Source organism: Hippichthys cyanospilos, chromosome 10 (genome assembly GCF_059441005.1).
Source record: "Hippichthys cyanospilos isolate Australia breed blue-spotted pipefish chromosome 10, RoL_Hcya_1.0, whole genome shotgun sequence".
NCBI lineage: Eukaryota > Metazoa > Chordata > Actinopteri > Syngnathiformes > Syngnathidae > Hippichthys > Hippichthys cyanospilos.
In genome coordinates, this window is record NC_142378.1 from 5,499,116 (window position 1) to 5,524,294 (window position 25,179).

Consider the following 25,179-nt stretch of genomic DNA (forward strand, 5'->3'; position numbering starts at 1 on the left):
TGACTTTTTCTGTTATTTTTTTCACGTCTGCGAGTTTGTGGTTGGCCAGACAGCTAAAGCTTCTCCTTGTTTGCAGACTTTTTGCCGACTGTTTTTTGATCCTTTTATGGATCTGCAGCAGTGACTAGCTGTAATAAAATCTTTTTTCTCTGTCAGTCGAATGTTTTTCACATTTGCGATCAAAGTAACAGAAGCTGATTTTTTTTTTTTTTTTTTTTCCGCGTCTGAAGAGAGAGACCGCGCTAAAGAGACCGCGCTAAAGCCACCGCACGGTCGCCGTTTGAGCAAAGTCGGACATTGGCCATTTCCTCCAATTAGCATCCGACTGAAAAGCCTGTAAAACATCTCAAGTCACACTCATTTTCATGCAAATTAGACCTTAAAAACAATGCAGCGGTTTTCTTCTGCTGTTGTTTGAGAAGTGTGGATGACGACGTTGATTTTGATTGGTTGCTACGTGTGTTTCATTGCAGTTACTTTCTTTTTTTTTTTTTTTTTTGGTCAGCAAAACACTCTTGATTTGAATCTGTCCTCAAATTTGAAAGCCATTTAAAAGTGCCTCGTGGCTACAGCATGTAGCACTTGACACATTCTCCCGAAGCTGTTTGTTTGCGTTTGCAGCTGAGCGTGCTGATTAGCATCAGGCGGCAGGTTAGCATCAAGAATGTGGGCGGGGTCGCGATAAACCCCCTCTTGCACCCCCAGCCACCCGGAAAGAACCAAGATCCAGACAGACAAGATTGCTAGTTGGCTGCAGAGACTATTTTGTTTTTTGCGCTAGACTAAATATGCGCAACCCACTCTGCTACGCCAACTTACCTGCTTGTAGGTTTCTTTCGAATAAAAAACAAAAACAAAAAACATTTACTTAAAAAAAGCACAAGATGGCGCCAAAATGCACTTCCTCTTCCACCATTTTTGTAAAGTAGCGAGCGCTACTTAAACTGCGTAATATTAAATGTTTGAAAAATGTTGTTAAATGAATGTTAGATGTTACAAATATTGTTTCTACTGTCATCCATATTTTTGGGGTCCTTCCACATTATTTTCAAAATCAAGTCCTCCGCCATTCATTTATTTTGAAAACTAAAATAGGGTTCAAAACGATAATGACGTGTTTTGGGATTTAGTTTGGGGCATGTTTTCGCTTGAAACTATTAACAGAGGCAATTCAAAACATTTTGGGGGTGGCATCTCCACTGCATTGATCAAAAGCCGCCTGAAGTTTCTCCAATCCTCTTATTTTTTCCGCCTCCCTTCATTTCGTCCTCTGGTGTCTAATTAAAGTATGTTTGGATTTGTGTTTTTTTTTTTTTTTCTTCGCCGCTCAATCGTCGGGCACTCAATTAAATTTGTCGATGGCGGGAACTCCCTTTCCCCGCAGGCTGTTTAGGGTCTGCAGCGTGTGCGCCGACACCGCAACAATAAGTCGTGAAATTCCTGTTTCCATAAACAAAGCTATGTTGACAAATGCGAATGACACTTTTACTGCCAATGGAGTCTGAAAATCTCATATACAGTACTGCACTCCTACATAAGGATTCATACTTCCTGTTTTTGTTCCTCCTGATTTGACCAACTTTTTGTCAACAAAAGGACTTTCATTTGGATCTTGGGTGACTGATGTGATATTATTATTTATATATAGGGAGGTAAGATACCACCTCTTTTTCGGGACCGATACCAGTACAAGCATGCACTTTTTAAGTACCGCAATGCCCCAAATATAACTTTAAATGTGCTCGAAGCAGTTGTTTTTCCTATTCCCCGCAAAGCAGTTTATGTTCATTTGACCATAAATACCCAAAGTTGCACAGCATCAGTGTTTCACCAAGTTTATAATTGTTTGTATATGCCAAAAGATCGCAATTGAGTCATAGGGAATACCTTTCCGTGTTCTCGAAGCAGTGCACTGTTAATTGAATCGGCTGGAGACATCATACCTTTTACATGATCCTATCGGTTTTAGTAATATTCCTGTGTGTGAACAAGGATGGACTCGTACGTTGGTTCAGTCTGCTCGCTTCTCTTATTGAAAATAATGCTGTAACAACCTCAGCTAACACAAGCTGCCGTTAGCTGCAACAGGCACCGGCTGCTATCAGCCAACTGAAGTCCGTCCAATAGCATGTCCCGTTAAGGTAATTATTGTAAGTAAGAATCTGGCGAATGGTGTCAAAAAAAAAAAAAAAAGTTACTGGCAATTACAGGTATTACGGTACTTACAATACAGAGTACTTACACCTTTAGTACTATAGTTTTTTTTTTAAATTAACATAATAAAAAAATACTTAACTTGACCAAATATATTTGATTCTGACTGATGATAATTTACTGATGCCAAAATCCTGCAGTACAGCGCCAAATACTGCCTTGGAGGATTTTCTCCATGTCAGATTTTATTTGTCATTGTCTGTTATGGCCAGATTGCTTGAGTACCGACCATGCTAAAATGAAGCTTGTATCAGTACTCGCCCATCCCTTTTTTTCTATTATGCTGAACATGCTTCTTACGCTAGCTGATAACTTGTTGTTTCTCGTAAACAAAAGCGAACATTTTATGAACAAATGCTTTTCATTTGGATCTTGTGTAGAAGCTGTAGTGCATCTTTTTGTGATATTTGACAGCAAGAAGCACAGAGGATGTTGTGGTCAGTGTCACGCTGGCTCGTTACGCTAGTTTTCTGATTAGCTTGATGCTAGCTTCCCACACTACAGGTAGTTGCCATTGTGCAAGAGTGGCCCTTACAAAGAAAATGGAGAGTGTTTTGTATGTGTGCCACTTGGATTATGCGGGATACGTGTGTAAAAGAGTCTACTCCAGCCTGCGTTATTTTGCAAGGTCTCAATGCGAAAGGGGTGCGAATCGTGTTTACAACATACCAGAGCCACTGGCGTGAGCTGATTATCCGACTCACAGCTGTCACCCCCTTCCGTGAGGAATTTCAATTTGCGTAACGCGATCGGTCTAGACGCGACACCCTCCAAGTCCCCCGACTCATTTACGCAAATGCAACCAATGAGACGGCTGCAGTCTCTGCGGGCGGGAACTTGGATGTCGTGATAGCGGCGATGGCAGATGCTCCCCAGCTGTTGACTGCATTTACTTTTAGTACAACTTCGTATGAACAAAGGATTTTTGATTCGGCGGGTCTCCAGCGGTGCATTTGAGGATATGCCATCATGTGGAATGCGGTTGTTTTTCGATAGCATAACAAGATCATTAAATAATTACAAGTACGTTTAAAAACATGGGAGTGTTACTACTTCCTGTTTTTGCTTTTGTCCAAACCTTTTACTTTTAGGACCTCTCAGAAAAATCCAAAGATGTCAGGGCCGCATTTTTTTTTTACGTATTAAACACAGTAAAAATCAAAGAAAGTAGAGACACATTTTCTATAATATAGACTTTTAATGCATAGAGTTTATACATTTATAGTAATCAATTTCTTTTCATACTTTACTACATTTAGTAGTTAAACTACAAATACTTTTACGTACGTACTTTTTTAAGTACGTACTGGGTAACTATAAAGTCATCAATTTCTTGAGTACTTAATTCATTAAACTAATCAATTACTTGATATATGAATTACTTATGGTACTTAAATAACTAAAGGTAGGCACCTTCCAACCTAATTTGATTACTTTATTACTGAAATAATCAATTACTTTCGTAATTTTAATCTTTAAAATAATAGTCATTTTTAGTACCTAAAGGAATTGATTACTTTGGTATTAAGTTTCGACGTAATCAATTACTTTAGTAATTAATTCAGTAAACTAAACAATTGCTTTTAGTGCTTTAGTACCTAAATTATGATTTTTTTTTTTCACGCTTGTAATGTCTACCATCAAACCTGCTTATTACATTTTTAAATAGCAATATGGGTCATGTCGGAATGTATTTTTCGTAAACACCGTAGGCCACAAAAATGTTGGTGGCCGGCCCCGAATGGCCCCCAAGCCGTAGTTTGGACACCAAAAGAGCTTTTGAGGTGCCCTTGAAAACGAGTGCACTCACTTTGGACCTAGCTGCCAGATGCTAATGCTATTAGCAGGACGCCTAATTATCATTTGAAGATCATTTCACTTTTCTTGTGATATTTCACCAGTGACTAGATGTATTTTCATTAAGCCAACCTTTCATTAAGCACCTGGTAAAAATGTACAGAGGGGAGAGAAAAGGATGCAAAATGGACGTCGAAGACAGCAGAATTTTCTACAAAATTCACAGTTTTGCGTGAATTACAGAATAAATCTGAACATTCTGCTCCATGTTTGTTCTCTGGTTTTCGGCTTATTGTTTCTCAATGTACAACTCATAAAATAAAAAAAGGAATATTTCACCAAGCGCTCCCATTCTATTGGGCTGCGACCATCTGCGCGCTTTGTCTGGGGTCAACAAAAGGTAGAGGGGTTTTTATGTTTGCGTGTTAGCTGCCATTAGAGTGCGACGCGATGGAGCGAGCCTCCTCCTGGCACTCGACGGTCATTTGGAGCTCCACTTGCGACACACAATGGCTCCTCTCAGCTCTTTTGTTGACCTCATTCAGGTGATTCACATCTCTGCGCCTCCAAAAGTTTTCATCTCCTCCCTCTTGCTCTCTGATGCTATCTGATGCTTGTTGTTTGCTTTTGGTGTTGCTCTCCGAGGACCAATGAGAGGGTTTTTCCACCCTGGGCAAGATGGAGGGAGGGAGGCTTCAAAATATGTACACACACACACACACAAGAAACATCAACTTTCTTATCTTGTTTGTTTGGAGCCTGTCTGAGTTTGCTTTAAAGATAGTTATGGTGTTTATTTTTCCCTCCATGGAACTTTTACTGATTATTTCGGGGCTTTTTATGCTGATAATTAGGCTTTAATTGCCTCTTTTTGTATGGTCACATGACTCAATAGAGCATGGGACAACAAACAAAACAACGCAAATGTCAAATATTTTAGGGATTGACCGATTATCGACTGGGCCTATTAATGGTGGGTAATGAATCTAAAATGAATCTTTTTTTTAAATCAACCGCTTGAAAATGTGCTAAATTACGAAATCGAAGTTTTGCGTGAGTTGGAAATAGGCATTTCAAGAAAGTTAAGAGATTTTTTTTTCCGCTGCCTGTGTGTACTTTTTTTGTTTTTTTTACTGAAAATGGAGATTTGTTCCATATATCGGTCACTTAATAAAGTGTTTTTAAAAAACGTAAAACAGTTAGCCTTCACTTCAAAGACAATTGAAACATTTCTGATATGTAAAAAGATGTGAAAACGTTTTTCAAAAAAATCTGAGATTTATTTGATCAGTAAACATCCTGTACAAAAAAGCCAACCAAACTTTGGTTAGGTTCTCCAGATTTCCTACCGTCTTTAAACACATCACCCCCGTCGTCTGCTTGTAGTCATCCTAGTTTCTGATTTCTCCCCGTGATTCACCGAAATGTGCTTCACAGGCCTCATCATCAGAGCGCCAAACAAAGAGCTTTGTTTTATTTCGTAGGGGAATGACGTGCAATCTTCGACTTATGCGATTTACACACACTAACAGAATTTATTTGATAAGCGTGGGAACATAACAGAGGCAGAGCTTCAAAGATGAGAACCTCACATTTCTCAGTTGAGTAGTCCTGCGAAAAAATCTAGCCGTAATTGAAATAAAATAGTTGTCAAGTAGTAGCTGCGGTAGAAATAGTAGTAGCTGTCACAGTAGATGTGATGGTAGTACAAGAAGTAGTAGACATAAAAGCATGGCCGTCATATGGAGGAGAACTTGCGTCAAGCTCATTTGCGATGGCTTTTTGTTTTCTTCATCTTAAGCATCAATCCAAATCAGAAGCCTAATGAGCCTATCCTGTGCATGTGTATTTTGCATCATATAGGTGGAGCTGCACCTGAAGCCCATCCAGTCTTTGTTACGCCACCAGAAGCCTCTGGTCCTGGTACTCAACTCCCCGGAGGCCCTCGTGTGGAAGGTGAAGACTGAGAACTTGGCCTTGGGCGTCAGACGCACCTTTCACGTGAGTTTCACTTCCCTGTTTTTGTTTCTTCGGAGGTTTTGCCTCACACTCAAAATTATCCATTACTTGCGCTTTGTTACCCCCTTTGTCAGAGCTACATTTTTATTCCATAAAATGTATTCTAATACATACATTAGTTTATAAGATTACTCAGATTTTTTTAATGCATTTTACTACATAAAATAATCACGTTTGTGTACGTTTTTTTCTTTGGATAAAAAAATTATTTTAAAAAAAAGTGAATGACTGAGGTGAAAGTACATGAGCACGTTAGAGTGTCAGTGTATTTTCGCGTTTTTTGTTTTTTTTTTTCCCCTGGGCGCTTTCCAGTCGGCTATTATCAGTCATCAACGCCGTTTTTGCAGCGACGAAAGACGGAAGGCAGCTGACGTCCGTTTTTGGGGAGGCGCCGCAGGCCGTCCCGGCCTTTCTAACCGTCGTCTCCGTCTTTGGGACTTCAGGTTACGCTTGACATGCTTGAGATGTTTATTTGACTTTCCCAAAAATGAATGGTGATGAGTCGCCAACCATGGTGACTCACGTATTGTTAAATGATTGCAAGTGAAAAAAAAAATGGATCCAAGATGCTTGAGGGCTCTTTTTGGTTTATTGTGCAGTGACACCTCCTTCAAGAATTCCACACAGCCCGCAGCGCTAGTTGACGATTTAACCACTTTAAGATGTCTCCGGGGGAGATGTGAAAAAAGCTAATTACATATATATGCATTTTTAACACCATTCAAACATGCATGCTATTAGACAGCTTGCAACTTATGTTCGCTATGGGTTTCGAACATTTTACAGCCGTTAAAATAAATTTCCGGCAAACTCAATACAAAGGCCATCAAAGTAAATTTTGTTGAACGCAAAATGTAAAATGAAAATCTACTGTAATTTAAAGTTAAAAACAACTAAGCTCTTGTTAATGAATACTGCACTTTAAAAATACTAAGCAACAAATATGCTCATTTTGAACATTGAATTCAGTGATTCTTGATGTACCAGGAGACGGTTTTTGGACGTGGACTCATTCCCGAATGTCCACGAGTCGCCGTCGGTCATCCGGTCGTGCGGATGCTCACTCCACCACCTTTGGAAAGGCTTCACAGCCCAAACTTGTTGCCGTTGGCCGGCTCTCTGCATTTTTCACTTCCTCACAAAGTGGAGCTTTTTGTTGTAAAACATGGCCGTCAATCAGCCAGCGCTGACACCGGGCCAGCTATTGTTTCTCTCCGGGGACCCGCTGGCCTTGTTGACTTTTGCGGACGAGGAGCTTGACATTTTTTTACGAGTCTTGATGGAATAAACGCTTGTCTTTTTTTTTTTCTTCCTGCTGCTGGCTCGCGCGGCTCATTGTTTTTCAGCCAAGAGGTTTTGGTTCGGTTCGGCTCTTGGATCGGTCGTCTCTGTAATGATGGAAACAATGCAAGGCAGACCGGTTTGGGTTTTTATTGGAGACAGCGTTAGTTAATACTGGAACACATGGCTTTGTTTTCTGTCTGCAGTAGGATTCAATTAGCGTTTTAGTCTTTAACGGCCATTGCGTACTCTTGCACTGTTACACTTTTAGTTGCCAACCCGTATTTCTTTTTGTGGACTAAACAGAGCATTTTTCTTCCCCTAAAAAGATTTTCCAACAATTTAGCAAAGACTTCTCAGTTGGCTTTTGACATTTACAAATATGTACATTTACGGCTACAAAAACGCATTACCATGGATAAAATAATGAAATGTCAATTTTTCTGTCACTTTGGCCGATTATAATTTCAATCAAATTTAATTGAAGTAATAAACAGTAAGTAAAAAAAAATCAAGTAAGAAATCCTGTGCAAAATCTTCAAGAACAATATTTTTTACTTAACATTTATAGCTTGTGTAAAGAAAAAAATGCCACATTATAAACATGTCTTATGTTATATTGAATATTGTTTTTGATGTCGACAAAATATTTATCATCAAGAACAATATAATCACCATGGGTTGAGTTGAAACCAAAGCCAGAACCCTCCGCGAGGCACTTTTTCCACCGCGCTGCCATTTTTAATAGTTACATAAACATATTGCCGTATAGTACAGTACAGTACAGTCCATTTATGACCGTTACTCAAGCGTAACTAACTGGAAGTTTGCCGACTTGCTTCCCAGCATTGCGGATCCCTTTGGCCCGTCCGTAGAGTGGGAGAACGTGTTCAAGTGCTTCCTTGGCTTGCTTGCGTCAAATTCCTGAGGTTGGAAAGCCTGCAGCTCATTTGGCGTTCAGTCTCCTGACCCCCCCACCTCCATCATCACCACTTTAATTTCAACTAATTACAACCCTTATTCCCGCAAATTAACTGATAAACTCTGAATGGCTTCGCGCAGACACCCCAGGCGACCATTTGCAATTTCCATTCTACCTGATGTGTTTTTAATCAGTGCAAGACGTCAGCGTTTGTAGAAGCAAACATACTGTAATTCCCCAAATATAAGACATACTTAAAAATAAAGGCCAAAAGTATGGGTGTGTCCTTTAAACCATAACTCTAGGATTATTAATATTTTTTTTCAACACCTTCAAGAAAGATTGATCCATCAGCCACACAAGCTGAGTTTTGATGCACAGATGTGCATTTTTATATCGGCCGTATTGTTACTTACAATAATGACCGTAATGGGACGAGCTAAAGGGCAGACTTTATTTGGCTGGTAGCAGCGTGTTAGCTGAAGTTGTTACGGCATTATTTTCAGGAAAAGAAGCAAGCAGACTGAACCACCATCCGAATGCACCCTTGTTAACACGTGAAAATATTACTAAAATCGAGAGGATTGTGTAAGAGTAATGTTGTCTGCAGCGGATTCAAAGGGCCCGTACGTAACATAAAATTTAAGTACTTTCCACGGTGTAATATGTGCGTATAAATTGTGCGTATAAACGGATGTAAATTGTTATTAATGATAATACTTTTAAGCAAACAGACACAGATGAAGGTACTTGGATGAAAAAAAAAAAAAGAAGAAAAAAACAATTGATCTAAAACACACTCACCGACCTATGTTGTGCATTTTTTTGTAAATGTCAAAGACATCTGATGAAGCTAACATACATCGTTGTGTAAATATCAAAGAGCATTTCAAGTCTTTGCAAGATACCTCAAAGCGAGACCGCACATCTCGGATAAAGACGTCTCATTCCGCCCGGGAATGCGACGCCGGCTATCTGGGAGATAAAAAGCATGTAGCAGGGCGCTTTGAACCAACGAACCGTGTTTATCTCTGTGAAATGAAGCACGGACTGAATAGACCCATTCTCTTCTTCTTCTTTTTTTTTTTTCTGTAACTTCTGAAAAGTATTCACACTGCTTTTTTTGAAGCTCCACCTGTGTTCATATTGACAGAAAGAAGTTTTCCCTTCCTCCTTCAGGTACCCGAGGGCTCGGAGGTCCGCTTCCAGCCAGGAAACTTCTCGCTCTCCTGTCAGGTCCAAAAGGAGGCCCCGCTTCCCCACGGCAACGAGCACCTGCTCATCTGGGCCCAGAAGAAATATGGGGCCGTCACCTCCTTCTCCGAGCTGAGGATGACTCAAGATATCTACATCAAAGTCGGAGAAGGTGAAATTGCCGACATTCCTTCAACGCGTGCCTGCGGGGTTCCTCCAGTTCTTTTTTTTTTTTTTCTTAAAGGCCATGCCATGCTGGCTGCTTTGCAATGGGAAATTTTGGTCGATCATGAAAAAAAAGTCTCGGAAAGCCAAGCCTGAAAGGTCAAAGGAGGTCAGCCATTTTGGTTTGAATTGGTCATTTGCTGGGATCCTTCAAAGAGCATCTTATCTGAACACCTGCAATGTTTACAAGCTCAGCTATTGGCAACATTTAAGCTAAGCAATTTTGAATGTCCCCCACAAAAAAAAAACACTGGGAGCCCCAAAAAGTGTGTTATAAAACTGCATATAAAATATAATATAAAATTGACGCCGATTAGGAAAGAACAAATTCTATTTTATTCATTACATTATCATTTATTTTATTTTATCGGCCTATTAGTCTGTCGGCCCCCGCCCCAAAAAAATCATACCCTCCTTTTGATATGCAAAATTTTCCTCAAAAAACAATAACGGATCATTTCCACCCTTGAGCACTATTTAGTAGAATCCTTTGATCTGTACATCAGAGGCACATCAACGGGAACATGCATTAAAAGAATACACTAGGGAGCTGAAATTTCACCCAGATGACGACAATGTGAAATATCAACATGGCAGGACAATTTGGCTAAAATACTGCAAAAATTATCTGAAAAAAAAATAAAAAAGATCCAAATACTGCACAAGAGTTCATGAAACACCCAACAATTCGTATATAGCAGGGGTCCCTAAACTTTTTTTATCCGATGGCCACATTTCTCAGATGGGGGTCTGGGCCACTTTCATACCCCTTTGTGGTATCTTGACTGGGGAAAAAAATGAAAATAACAATATAAATGCCACACATAACCAAATAATACCTCTTTGTGGGTTCTTGACAGGGAATAAATCGTGTGGTTAAAAAGTAAGGAACAAAAATCATAATACTTCTCCAGTATTGTACTGGGGGCCGGGCAAAATGCGGAAGCGAGCTAGTTCTGGCCCACGGGGCGTAGTTTGGGGACCATTTCTATATAGGATTTTATATCGAATGAAATGAATTGAAATTTTCTATTCTTCTCATTCGTGATGCCTAGTTCGTGATTGTAAAACCGCTCCGAGTGTGCGTGTCACCCGAAGTATCGGCTACCACTGAGAGTATCGATGCCTTGAAATGAGGCCAGCAGGTCTGGGCCCTATACTGCTAACACATGTGCCTCTGGAAGCCCGGCTTACACACCCCCTGCAGTTAGATAAATTAGCTAACATTAATGTGTGAGTGATTTCAAGTTTTTGCTATTGCGTGTGGAGGGGTCATCACCGTAAAGATCGATATGGATAGCTCAGACTAGTTTAAGTCATAATGCGCAACGATAAATCCAGGGTCCGAGGTTCTTTTCGCCAAATAAGGAAGCGTCCGTTGGTTTCTCTGCATGGCGAAGGAGTCCAACTCCTCACGCGCTATTCCAGCTGCTCTTTCATGCTGAAAACACAACAAGTTTTGTTGTCTTTAGCGCTTCACGTAAAACCAAAGGTCGGCCGGTCCGGCTCACGTGACAACCTGGAGAAAAAGTGGAGACAAGAAAATGTGGAACAGATGCTAACCTTGCTCCTTTTGACCTGGAAAAAAAAAGCCCCCCCAAAGACCCTCAAAGACACGCTCGGAAAGACATGCTGACGCGGACTAATCCTCCCTGTGTTTCATCAGATCCCTTCTTCTCTGACACGTGCAAGATCGACAACAAGTTCCTGTCCCTCAACTACCTTGGCTACTACTTGGAACCTCAAGCCTCCAAAGGTTGCGTGGTGTCGGCGGCCCAGCCGGACCAGGAGGTCCACGTCGTGGAGCTGCAAGCGCCCAACTCCAGCAGGTCCGCACATCAAATACCTCTACTCTACATAATACATGCAAATATTGGGATTTTCACTTGTATATAGATTAGGGGTCCCCATCTTGCACACAATTTAAAAGCTTTTTTTTCATCCTCATGCAGTATTTTGATCATACTTTGGTCATTTTCTTCCACATCATTCTGATAATATTTAGCCAAGAGGTGGCACGCTCCTGCTAGCTAAAACTTTTGCTAAAACTCTTTGTGGTGGTCCAGTGCGTTCCAGGTGGAGGTGGTTGTGGAATTGCGTCCGCTGGAGGACGACGCTCCGCTCCACCGTGACGTGGTCCTGCTCCTCAAATGCGTCAAGTCGGTCAACTGGGTCATCAAGTCCCACAATGTGGTCGGCAAGCTCACTGTTGTGGTAAGCCCCTCCCACCCTCATGAAAAGGCACAAATGCACTTCTGTTTATTGGTTAGCAAAGAAAGTGTAAAATGCCACTTCAATAGGCAGTAAAAAAAAAAAAAAAATGTTCCAACGCAGGCTTCCGACAGCATCAGTGTAGGTTCAGGCACGGAGAGGCTGATGCAAGTGTCCAAATCCCCCAAGCAGCGCTTACCGTCCGGGCCACAGGCGCTAATCCAGTGGGCCGAGGAGCACCACTATAGCCCGGTCACCACCTACACCAACACGCCTGTGGCCAACCACTTCAACGTGTGGCTCAAACAGCGAGGTAACTACACGACGTGGATCCTGGCATTCTGATATTGCAAATATATTGGTATTGCAAATATATACTGGTATTAAACATTACATTGGTTGCATCACAAATCTGTACGAGTACCCCTGGAGATTTGAGACAGAGTTTCCAACTGTATGTTCATGGTTGTTTATGCCATTCATTTTTCTTTTCGAAATGAGAGCAAACGAATTGAAACATGAAGCAACATTGCTAAATTGTATGATAGTCTTTCCTTAAAAAAACATTGTATGCCTTTATTTTGTGATGTTTTACACGGATGGGCATTGTCCTCGGTGATGAAGACGGGCCAGAAGTAAAATAGATGTCATGCAACCTATTTTTGGCCTTGCTGAAAAAAATGTGCAGACATAGCATTACGACAAATGTAGTTCCAAATAACAGCGTTGGTTTTCATTATTTTTATTACTTATGTTGCAAGGAGCCTGAAACCAATTAATGGCATGTCAATTCATGTCAACAAGTGATGGAACAAATCCAACTCATCTTCCAGACATGTGGGATCACGCGGAGAGTATGCTCCCTCCGGAGCTGTCCATCCTTCGCGACTCGGGGGCGCCCCCCAGCGGACGGGGCGGGGGCCCTCCGCGCCGCCCGGGCCTGTCGGGCCTGCCCTTCCCGTTCCCCCCACCCGTGCCGCAGGGCCTGCCCCACCTACTGGACGAGCGTCCCTGGGAGAAGACGGAGCCCGAGGAGCACCGGGCCGTCCTCAGCGTGGGGCTGGCCGTGCAGTGCCTCCGGGCCAAGATGGTGGTCATCATCAGCAAAGAGAGCCTCCAAGTGAGTCTGCAACTTTATTGAAGATACATTTTTTTTCATTGCATTTATCTCACATTTAATGTCTGAATTGATGATTTCTGTGTGCTGATTAGAACAAATTCTACGGCACGAGATCAATGGTTACTGTTGAAGAAAAATAATGATTGAAGCCATTGTTTTGTCGCTCTATTGAAATCATACCAAAATAACACAATGTATCTAAAATCAAATTTAAAAAAAAAAAATACGTAAAACCTGTTTTAGGGAACTTCTGGGAAAATTTGAGATGAGATTAAAAAAAGAGAGTAATTAGATTAATTCCAGATCTTTATTAATTATGTAAAATGTCATTGATCTTGTCATGCAATTAGGCCAATGGCTTTGCGCATGCCAACCTGACGCTTCAAGACCCACAATGCAAAGCGACGGTCAACGCCACCCACTACACGCTGGAGACGGCGCCCGACGGCTGCCAGACCACCGTTTACCCCGTGCTGGGGACATCCAATGCCCTCCACATCAATAACGTGAGTCCGCCACACCCGTTTTTTTTTTTTTTTTTAAACAATAGTATTGTTTGATGAAAAAATGTCTTTCTTTTTTTTCAAGAAAAGATGTTGCATTTAAAATCATCAAATAACTCTTATATATGCACTTTAGTTTTCAAGAAAGTTGTCTTGGGAACTCTGGCGTGTTTGCGGGTTTCGACCTCTGTTATCCGCATTATGGTGGAAAGCATCCAGGATGTTTGCTCATCCCTCTCGCCGTCTGCCCGTCCGCCTGCCGTTTCAACAACCCGAGCGCGCATCCAAGCGCCGCTTTTGTGTGGCGCCGGGATAAACTTTGAACTCTGCTCAAAAACAGATAAATTGTCACAGAGCAGATCCTTCGGGGCCGTTGAGGGCAACAGGAAACTGTTGAATTCCACAATGTGTAGCGTGTATCACGCTAATTTATCAACAGTTTATTTGTACGGTATTTTTATTTTCGGCCTGACCCATCCCCGGATAGAAAATTGATGGCTGGATTTTCGTGAGCGATTGAAGCCAAAATAAACAATATGAATACTGTTCAAACGTAAAAAAAAAAATATCCATTTTTGTCAGGTTCTGATAAGTCATGGCGAGTCAAAGGACGGGAGCGGCGGTCCCCTGGAGTACGAGGACCAGGAATCCGGAGAGGTCATCTTCCCCAGGGAGTCCGCCGACCTGGAAAGAATGCCGATCAGAGATCAGCTGTCAATCATAACGGTAACACACTCCTATCAACACAAAATTTATTTTATTCCCTCATTATTAAGATTCACGTTGTGTTTTTATTCTTAACCCATGTAATTTGGGTTAGGGTTAGGGTTAGAAATGAATAGATAATAAGCGAGACTGTAGACAAAAAACACAATCTGAGGAAAAGGAAAAACAACTGCTTTGAGCGCATTTAACACTGGCGAGGCGTTCGCTATCTGCTCACAATAAATGCCCCCCTACTGGCAGAAAGGATCTGCCAAAATGTAAACCTTGTTGGATCAGCTGCATGCGATCCGCCATTTATCTTCTCTTTTCATCTCTCCTCCCAGTTCAACTGCACGTATCAACAGGAGGGCGGGAAAACCCCGGCCGCGCCGCCCAAGAAGACCCCGGGAAGCGGCGCGATGCGGCCCGTGGACATCACCTTCAACATGGAACTGTACGACGCGCCGCCCTCCGGCCAGCCGTCCCGCCAGGCCTTCAACACCATCTTGCGGGACCAGCTGCTTTTCGTGGAGGTTGGTGCTCACCTCTTTTCTCCCCGGGGTCTTAAAAGCTAAGTCATAACAAAATAAGCATTCATAAGATTTTGGTTTTTTGCTTCACAAGTTATTTTTCCTTCTTAGAGAAAAAACAAACAATATCTTTCTTATTTTAATCCTTTTTTTTCTTTCGTAAAATTGACTTTTTGAAGTACAGATAGGAGAAAAATCTTCTCAAGCGTGGTAAGAAGGCATTTGTTCCGGGTTCCTCCGCGCATCCCGGCAAATATTGACTTGGAGAAGGTCAAGGGATGTGGCAGGCGCTGGCCTTTCAAGCGGCCAGAGATGACGCTATCGGCGCGAGGCCACAAAAGAGCTGTGTGCGATTGCCGCCAGAAGTGGCGGCGCGCTGAGAGCTGACCCCGGCCCGCACCAAAAGGGCCTCTTTTGTTTCTTCAGCCCGCTCAGCTCCAGCGTGACTCCCATCAGTTCACCGGGGCCATAGCTGCCCTTTGACGTGAAAAAAATTAGCTGGCTCGCTCTACTTTTGCCGACTGTTTTATATTGCAGTGCGTGGAGGCACTTCAGGGGGAGCTTTTTTTTTTCGAATTAAGAGCAAATAAATTGGAACAAGCAAGTTCAATTGTGTTAGAATGGCTCCTTTGCAAAAATTAGGCCTTTGTTTCGTTAAGTATGAATGCACAAGGTTAATGAGTCCAAAAAAGACAACATTTATTGATCTATCTTTTGAAATTATCGAATAATATACGCTTAGAGCTACCAAACGTTGACTTTGTTTTTCAGGTCACGTCGACATCAGCCGACGCCCACGTGGGCTTCAACATCGTGTCGTGCTTCCTTTCGCCCGACGCCGACCCCAATTTGGAGTCGTCCTACACTCTCATCGAGATGCTGTGCCCCACCGACGACTCGCTGCGCTTCCGCCAAGACGCGCACAAGGACAAGAAGAGCTTCAGCTTCAAATTCAAATCCAGCTTGAACGCTTCGCGACTCTTCCTGCACTGCAAGATGGCGCCGTGCGCCGACGCCCATCCTCACCTGACACCGGTATGCATCCTGACGCCCCCTGCTGGCAAAATGGTCTATTAACACGTTGAGTGCCCTTGATGTCAATGGTAACCTTACAGAGGAGCACCATTGACGTCAAATAATGTTGTTGTTTGTTTTTTTTGGGGTTTTTTTTCATGAGATGGTGAAAAAAAATTTGATTATTAAAGCTAGGAATGTTTTAAAAATACACAAACTGTGGTCAGTCAGAACCCTCGAAATTGGATGGAGAGGCCCCTTGAAACCAATTCAGTCACGGGTGTGTTCATCGTTTTCCCAATTTAAAATCAAATGTCAAATTGTCGTTAAAGCAAAAAGATAAACAAATATCACAAAAGAAACTACAGAAATGTCATTACTGTTGAGGCTGAAATTTGAGATATCTGGTCAATTAATTGATTAATAAAAGAGTATAAATGTGTAAACAAAAGTGTAAATCGTCGATGAAACGCGTCAGCGATTTGTTGTCTATTAATTAATTAATTTTGTCAGCTGTAAAAGTATACTAAGTGCCTTTGGTTTCTACCTTTGTCCACATCGCTGGTTTGTGTGAAAAAGTACGGTGCGAGATTTGCTTTCTTGGGAAGTCGAGGCAAAACAGAGGTGAGATGCTGGAAAAGGGCTGTGAACTTTCACACTTTCTCCCTAAAGGACAAGAAATGGACATTTTGTCTCAGCTGTGTGTTATGGGTATTTCCCTTATAATTGTGATGAGATTTTTTTGGGGGGTGGGGGTCTGTTTGGGCAGTGCGTGGATACAAGCGGGACATGTCCCTCTCTGCACTTGGAAGACATCCTCACCATGATGATGAACGCCCGCACCAGCAGCAAAGCGCTCATCGTCCTGGACGAGGACCGCCCACCTCGCGTGACAGGTCAGGATGTCAAAGCTTCTATGTTTTTTGTTTTGTTTTTGCTTTTTTTTTGTTCTTATTTGTTTGTTTGGAGTTCTTTATGGAGGAAAAAAGTATTCAATTCAAAAAGTGTGCAAAATAGTTGCCAGTCAACTATCTGTGTAAAATGTACCCAACGTTTCTGTCAATTTAACATCTTAACAGTTGCTTCAGGTTTTTCTTTTACTGCATTTTGCTGTCATATTCCAATGGCCTTCAAATGGATAGTGCAATCTTTAAGTAATTTTCAGCAGTAAAAACTTGGACTCAAAAGACTCTTTTTACTCCCGAGTAGAACGGACAGAGATGTGCACCATCACAGATCCCCTAGTCCCATTTGCTGACCTGAAGGGTTAAATGGCCGCAACGTAGCAATCGTCTTGTGATAATGGGGGATGTCCATGCGAGTCCTTACACTATCAGTCCATGCAATCATGTTACCATCTTTCCCAGAAACACAACGACCAACGCGTACTGTTCTGCCCTGTGGTTAGGTCACGGTGCATGCTATCTTCAGGAGATGTCATCTCCTCACACTTTCCAAACATCTCCAACAGAAAATATCCATGTCTAATAATCTGCCAAAATACATCCTGCAAAAAACAAATGTGGAACAACCTATCTACAATTATTCCAACAATGTTATTTACTGCTGAAAATAGCCAAAATAGGCCTATCCCTTTGATGACAGTGCAGAATGCCGGTAAAATGGACATAAATCTGTTGATTGTATATTGGCAGTGCATTAAAATGTGCAGTGTGCGAGTGATAAGCCGCGTGTAGTCAGCGGTGAAGTCACACAACATTGAGCATCACCTCCCTTACATCTGCTCCTCATTACGTGTCATCATCTGTCTCTTTACGTCAACCTTTTGTACACAAGCGTGTGTGAGTGTGCGTGTGCGTGTGTGTGTGGCTGGGGCCCAGCTTTTGGCTGCTGGCTTGCAATGAGGGAGAGTTGGAAAAAGGAGTCATACGAGCGCTAAGCTCCAGTTGTTTTCACTTAGCAGCTTCGACCCCCCCCCCCCAACCTTTCCTCACATCCCACCCCCACTTGTGTGTGTGTGTGTGTGTGTGTGTGTGTGTGTGTATTCCCTTGGTTTTTGCACCATGGTGGGGACTAAATTCTGAGTTTTGCTGTCTTTGCTGGGACCATTATGGTGAAGACCAAGCTCTTTTTTGAGAGTCAAGACTTGCTTTTATTTTAACTATATGTTTGAATGGGATTTTGTTATAAATTCGAAACAGGGTTGGTGTTAGGAAATCTATTGTGATGCTTTAGGTTAGGGTCTAGGAAATGCATTCTGGGATGCCCCCACTATGCTAGAAGAACCTCTGTGTGTGCGCGCTCATACGTCTGTGTGTTCGCGTGAGTGTTAGCCCTTGAAGATGACTCCTTATTTAGCCACTCATCGCGCTCCGTCAGAGGATAATGTCGGGGGGCCCCTCGAGGTAGCGGCCGTCACCTTTGGGAGGCGTCCGTGTGATGGCGTCACTCACAGGCTTCAACGTGACTCAACTCCCGTTTTGGTCTTTGCGCAACTAGACTCGACTTTGATTGATTTGATGCATTATTTGGCTTCGCCTTAATGCTTCACTTGATTTTTTTAATTAGCGTTGTATGTCATTATTTGTTATTTGGCTTTGCTTTCATTTAGGACCAGAACTTTACTGAAGTTTGAAGCTTACGAAGACATTTTCTTGAAATGTTCTTCCATTTTCAGTCGGACCAGTCAAAAAAATAGCAACTTCATTTAAGAAAAAAAATCAATCTCTATTCTATGGATTTCATTTATGAACATATCAAATTGCCGATTTTTAAAAGCCGAATTCATCTAACGGAAGCTCTTTTGTTTAAAATTGTAGTAACGTGTATGAATGTGAGCTTTAAACTTTAAACCACTGGCCAAATTGAGCCAAATTCCATTCAAACTAATAAAATTGTTGCTCCGTCGTGGACTGAATAAAATTTTGAAACGATACAACGTGGTAGTCGTCAAGGTTTCCGTTAAGGAAGTCTTCGCACGTGAGCACGATCCAGGAGGAACGCCGCATACCGACACTGGCGGATTTACGACATTTATTTTTTATTATTATTTTCGCCGTCCCGACGCGGCGGTGCCAGTGTTGACGTTGGACGGGGCGCCGTTCGATTCCTGGAGAAGGCGCAAGAAGACGCGATGGTGAGCGTCTAGCTAAGCTAGCCGGAAAAAGCGGCAGGCTTGATTTTTCATAGGGACGGTTCACTTTATGCTTTTCATCCAATCGCCAGTCTTGAAGGAATATTCACAACGTGACGTCCGCGACTGTTGGTGCATCCAATACATGGTAGTGTTCCAGAATTTGACCTTTAAATTAAGGGTGTGCCCTACATACATGTGCGTCCTATATTTGAGGTATTACGGTACTAATCCAACACCCCATGGAAAATGGCTGGTTAGTCAATTTGGTTTGAAGCGGCCATTTTAAGGTCCTTCAAAGATGAATTCAGCTCTGAAAGTTTGCCTGGTTGCATCCAAAATGAAAGGGATCAAGCTGAATTCATTTCTTAATTATTTAATTTGGATGACAGTATCCCTTTTTCGCAAATCCAACTGGAACTTTAATCTTCGCGAGGCCTGCATTCCAAGTGGGCACGATGCAGATAAGGGGGGGGCTTCATCTATCCGGCCCTAATGAAAAGGGCACCGGCTAAGAATGGAGGCCATTGTGCGGCCGCCCAGCTTGGCCGACCCGGCCAGGTTGAGCGCTCCGGACCCTGACGCCGCATTCCCGGCGCGAGCGCTCTCGGGCAACCTTCATCAACACCTACCGTTGACCAACATTGATTTTTGAGGATGAAAAATATACACAGAAATATACACTAAAGAGTAGTCAGAATTATTATTTTATTACTGTATTATATTAATAATAATAAATTGAAATTAAATAGCCAAATTTTGTTTTACTACAATATTTTGTATTATTGTATTTTGCATTTTACAGATCCACGTTGTTTTGGGGAACAATTTATCCCAAAGCAAGCTGTTGCTGACGCAATGTTTGTTTTCAGACGCGGCGGCGGCGGCGCATCTGCTGGACACGCCGACGGTGGTGGGAATCGCCTTTGCCGCCTTCGCCATGGGCGCCCTGCTGACCGCGGCGCTTTGGTTCATCTACTCGCACACAGGTGAGCGCTTTTCAAGAAAAACAGACCAGCATAAATGTGGACAAACATCCTGCGCCGGGCGCACAATGAGATGCCGTGCGACTACTTCCTGTTGCGCGGCGGCGAGGGTCCCGCTCGTCTTTCCTGCCTTTCAGTATAGTCGGGGATATTCTCCGAGAGGAAATTCCCTTGCTTGGATTGCGCTCGCATCAAAAAAAAAACCTCACTTTTTTTTTAACTCTTTCTCTAACTAACGTTTTCTCTTGTCTTTTTTTCTCGCTGTTCAACATGACAGTCTTTCAAAAATGAATAAAAAAATAAAGCTCACATCCAGGACAATAAATTAGGAACAGTGTTTGTGGACAAGGTGCAGGTGCAAGAAAAAGACGTAACGTTTTTCATCCATCTTGTATGAAATGACCTTACAAGGCAATATTGATCCCGGCTAAAAATATCCTCCTGCCTTTTTATACATTCAAGCACCAAAACAGAGCGGGTGAGCGTCCCCCCTTGAGACATAAACGCTTTTTTTTTTTTTTTACCCGGCACAGCTGGACACCATAAATGGTCTTTGTCCAGCAATATGCTGAATGTTTGCTCGTTAAGTCCTAAACAAAGCTTTTTGAAATTTTATGAATGCGTTTTGTTCAAATTTGTCTGGCCCGGAGTCCAAACACGCAGCGGTGATGTCATGAAAACTTTTACCTTTAATAGCGGACGCCATTCGATGCTCGCTGGCGAACACTCACTAGCTGACAACACGTACGGTTTTCTTCCAACAAGTTGAGCAACACCAGCAATCTGGGATTTCGATCGATCATGGTGACAAGAACGCTCACCTTCGGCATATGTAAAATCGCTGCAATGTGCTTGTTCTCTTACTAAAGCAAATATGTAAGCGAGAGATGCTGTTGCTAACTACGTAACGCATGATTTTTTTTCTCTTGATAAAGATAATAAATCTTACTTTCGATTGACAGTAATGAAATAAAGTAGGGTGCTTAAATCTAGCCAAATCTGTGTATGTAGCTCGCTAAAGCTAACTCAAATGGTGTATGTGAAGTAAAGCGGTTATGCTACCAGGCTAACACTTTGCGTAACATTACAAACTGTGGTCGTGCTATGTGGCTAAAACTAGCTCTAATGGATGTATCGTGGTTGTGCGACGGGACTAAAGCTAGCTCTGTGTGGACCGTGGCTAACCCTGTGTGTAGCATGGTCATGCTACATGGCCAAAGCTAGCTCTGTGTGTCACACGGTTGCGCTACATGGATAAGTCTAGCATAGTGTGTAGCGTGGTCGTCCTACGTGGCTAAGGCTAACCCAGTGTGTAACACGGTCATGCTACATGGCCAAAGCTAGCGCTGTGTGTCACATTGTTGCGCTACATGGCTAAGGCTAACCTTCTGTGTAGTGCGGTTGCACTATGTGTGTAGCATGGTAATGCTTAGTCAAGCTAGCTCTAAATGTGTAGCATGGTCGTGCCACATGTCTAAGATTAGCCCTATGTGTAGCGCTACTTGGCTGAGGTTAGCTATGTGCGTATTATGGTTGCGCTGCGTGGCCAAAGCTATCTCTGTGTATAGCGTGGTGGCGCTAAATGCTTAAGGGTAGCCCTGTGTGTAGCATGGTCGTGCTATGTGGCTAAAGCTAGCTCTAAATTTGTAGCACGGTCGTGCAATTTGGCGAAAGCTAGCTATAATGTGTAGAACACGGTCGTGCTCACTCCCGTTATTGTTTCCAGGCGGTACGGCCGCGGCGGCTGCGACGGAAGGAATGACCAAGGAGGTCCAAAAGTTTGCGCCCGCCTCGGAGAACAGCAGCGCCGGCCACAGCGTCGGCAGCACGCAGAGCACGCCCTGCTCCAGTAGCAGCACGGCGTAGCCGACGGAAGCGGCCTTCCCGCTCTCACGCCCGGGTCCAAAAGACAAAAAGAACTCTGTGACAGCGGGGGAGGCGAGAGCGCGTCCTCCAACGGGTCGGCCTTCTCAAAGTCCACGCTACACCACCTAGAGGTTTTTCAACAAACTGCACCCGACGCCACAATATTTCCCATACAGGAAGCCGGCCATTTTGATTTCAGGCCCCAAACTGAACAGGAAGTTGTCAGCTAATTCGTTTTAGTGTGAACATATTCATCCAATGAAAATTCCCGTCTCAAACGGGGAGAAATTTGAGCCCTGAGGAATAACTTAGCATTTGAGAAAAATGGGTGTCGCTAAACTGCAAATGTAGCCCACACGTAGCGTGAACGGGAACATTGCGGACCCGATCCAGGAAATCTGGAGGTGATAGGAACGCAAGAACCACTGCCGCTCTCACAAATGGTTTTCAAGGTGGTATGCAAAGAAAGCTATTCGTTTTGAATGTAAACAGAAGTTTGAAAATGCCAAATAATGTGAAAGACAAATGTGAAAAGATACTGATCAGAAAGCAACACTTTTATTCGCCAGTCACCGTTTTGTATAAGTGCCTTTGATACGGTAGTATGAAGCTTAGCTAAGCTAGCTAAATTTATTACGTTTTTTTTTGTTTGTTTTTTTTTCATCCGATGAACTGATGTTTTTTTTTATAGATTTCTTTTGTAGAATGAGACAGAAAGGTGGACGCCGTACCGTTAGTGTCCTATTTCGGATATTGTGACAAAGATGTATTAGCATTACCATTGTTAGCTTCAGCACTTAAAAATACCCAAAACATGCCTTTCAATTCAACCAAGTTATTCAACCATGATTTTCTGGTGCCAGGCTAGGCTAACCGTCCTCAAACGATTATTTAATGGCTGCTTCAGATCTTGTCTCGTTCTAGGATAGAAATACAGTGAGGAAAAGAAAAATCCTTTTTTTTTTCTTACTTTAAGATGAGCGAAAAATTGGTACCATTCAGTTGAATCAACTAGCATAGTTTATTAGTAGCAACTAGAATTTCCCCCGTTAAGGGAAAAAAAATCACTTCCTTTATGCTAAGCTAGGCTCCAGTGATGACTCGCGTCTTTTTCTCAAAAAGAAAGCAAATTAGGCCAAATTTTTCTTGTACTTTATTTGTGAAATAAATGTTTAAAAAATGTCGTCAGTAGGCTAAATTAGCATTATTAGGTTTTGTGCAAAAATCCAAAAGTTAAACATGGGTGGTACCAATTTTCTCTTCTCGTTCTAGGAAAAGAATGTAGTGTCATTTTTTTTTTTTTCAAACATACATTTTGTACTGTACATTTGTGTAAATATTGTAAATACTTTTTTGAAAGTTTAAATGTGACGCTCACTTGTTGGCCATGTAGCATTTCACATCCGTTACGTACGTCCTGTGCGGTGTAAAAATTCCGTTCCGACGACCTTTGCTTTGGCTAGCTACAATGCTAAGCTAAGTGGAAGCTAAACTCAATCGGACTTACGTTGTTCAGTGTCGGCTAGTTTATTCGATGATTCGATTCAAATTGTTTCCGAACAATGTGATACAATGTAGCAAATTTTTAGATTTTTCCCGTAATTCAGTTCGTTGTACCAAGACAATTAGGAAATTTAGGAAAGCACATTTTTTCGGGATACAAATAGGAGCATGATGGATTTTATTGGTTTGATGAATGTTTTTTTTTTTTTCACATGTAAACATGTAAAAAGAGGGAGAAGAGTATAGCACAGCTATATATATGTGTATAAAATTATATTTTGGAATATATTCAATCAGAGGAATTTTATGATGCTATGTTTGAAGTACTGTGAATTGCCAATCATCACATTTTATGAGGGATTTTTTTAAACACTTTTTTCAATGTAACCAGGATGTAAATTGTATAAAACTTTGGAATCCTTTTTTTTGCTTTTCTATATTTTCATATACAAACTGCTTACAAAGCCAAAAATAAATGTACCAAAATAATCAATTTCAATGTCTGAGTAAATAATATCTGCGTGTGTTGCGTGTCGCCTTGAAAATTTGGCAATTTTTTTCATTCCGTCCATCCATTTTCGAATGCAGTAAAATTTCCGTCCTCACGCTGGTCGCAGGCTCGCTGGTGCCAATCCCAGGGTTAAGTTTAGATAACATTTTGTGCAAAATATCAGCTCGATATACAATATCTGCAATAGATATGCTCATAAACAAAAATCAAGTAGTAGACTAATGGTCTAGTTTAAAATATTTAAATTAAAAAAAAAAATGCCCGAACACTAGTGAGTTAAACCCACAATAGAAAAGGTGATCTAAAATTGAATAAATACAAATCAAGAAGACTGTAAAAGAAAAAAAAGGTTGAAACAAAATAAAAACTAACTATAATAAAAAGTGTGAAACGATCATAAGCCTGCACAGCATTCCGATATTTACATGCATATGTGTTTACAAATGTTGGAAAAATACATGAACAATGACGTGATTGTGAAAGTATGTTGGGCCCCAGATGAATGTGGTGTTTTGGGGAACGGGCTGGGGGGTCCGCAGAGCTTGAGGTTGGGGGGGGCAATTGACAACAATGAGCTGTTAAAATGACGTCTTTGGAGCTTGAACTCTTTTGAGCTCTTAATAGGCTGCAGACCATTTGGAGCTGGCGGGCCTTGAAAACGGGGGCGCTGGCCACAGGGGATGGGGGGGTCACCCACCTCACCCCCTTCACCTCCTAACTTGCAGGCTCCATCTTGTCGGGGCTTACAATGTCAATATCTATCTCATTTTGTTACACTAATTTTTGCAATGACATGTTCTATACGTCAGAAAATATTGATATCATAACATGGGATTTTCATGAGATAATATTGAGACAGTGTCATATAATATCGATATATCACGTTCTCTAACCGTCCTGTCGATATCATAAATATTGTATCACTGTCACTTTCTTGAATGACACGGTGTGGAAAAACGTTTTGAATACCTCACAATTTAGCATGTCACTTTCTACATTATTAATATCACTTTAAGATGCAGTATCGATAAACTGTCATTGCTAAATGACTTAGGTATCATTTTAAAAATTCGAATTTTTTGTGCATTGTTGTTAAAATAAACTAAGCTCCACGTGTCAAAATGAGAGTGAGCGCAAGTCAGGAAATCTTATATAAACGAGATGCTCATAATGAGACGGGGCCTTGGAAAAACATGTCAACAAATCCCCCAAAATGGCCGATTGTTGCGCGTTCATCTTTTCCACTGAAGCGCGCGTCCAAAAAACACGGCGGGAGCGGGCCAAGGCCTCATTACGCTTTGTTTTTCCACGCCGGCCGCCGAGCGCACCAAACCAAATACGAGAGGCCGAGCTCGCTCCTCCTAAGCGCATCCAGATGTTGCTGAAAAAAAAAAAAAAACACTCTGCGATTGGTCGCCTGGAGGCAGCAGCTGATCGGGCAAACGGCATCATGCACAAAAACACATGTGAGATTTATAAGCTCA

General features: G+C 42.0%; 1 protein-coding gene across 1 annotated transcript in view; it reads left to right on the forward strand.

Annotated features, from left to right (window-relative positions):
* tgfbr3 (transforming growth factor, beta receptor III) overlaps positions 1 to 23,677 on the forward strand; it is a 42,458-nt gene extending 18,781 nt beyond the window's left edge. The window contains exons 4-16 of the mRNA XM_088426418.1: positions 5,875 to 6,012; positions 9,413 to 9,599; positions 11,319 to 11,481; positions 11,719 to 11,866; positions 11,987 to 12,176; positions 12,697 to 12,983; positions 13,334 to 13,489; positions 14,069 to 14,212; positions 14,536 to 14,724; positions 15,493 to 15,756; positions 16,505 to 16,631; positions 19,702 to 19,818; positions 21,542 to 23,677. Of these exons, the coding sequence (XP_088282544.1) occupies positions 5,875 to 6,012; positions 9,413 to 9,599; positions 11,319 to 11,481; positions 11,719 to 11,866; positions 11,987 to 12,176; positions 12,697 to 12,983; positions 13,334 to 13,489; positions 14,069 to 14,212; positions 14,536 to 14,724; positions 15,493 to 15,756; positions 16,505 to 16,631; positions 19,702 to 19,818; positions 21,542 to 21,681 (2,250 nt within the window). The 3' untranslated portion in view covers positions 21,682 to 23,677. The remainder of the gene's footprint in view (positions 1 to 5,874; positions 6,013 to 9,412; positions 9,600 to 11,318; positions 11,482 to 11,718; positions 11,867 to 11,986; positions 12,177 to 12,696; positions 12,984 to 13,333; positions 13,490 to 14,068; positions 14,213 to 14,535; positions 14,725 to 15,492; positions 15,757 to 16,504; positions 16,632 to 19,701; positions 19,819 to 21,541) is intronic.
* Positions 23,678 to 25,179: the final 1,502 nt, after the last annotated feature.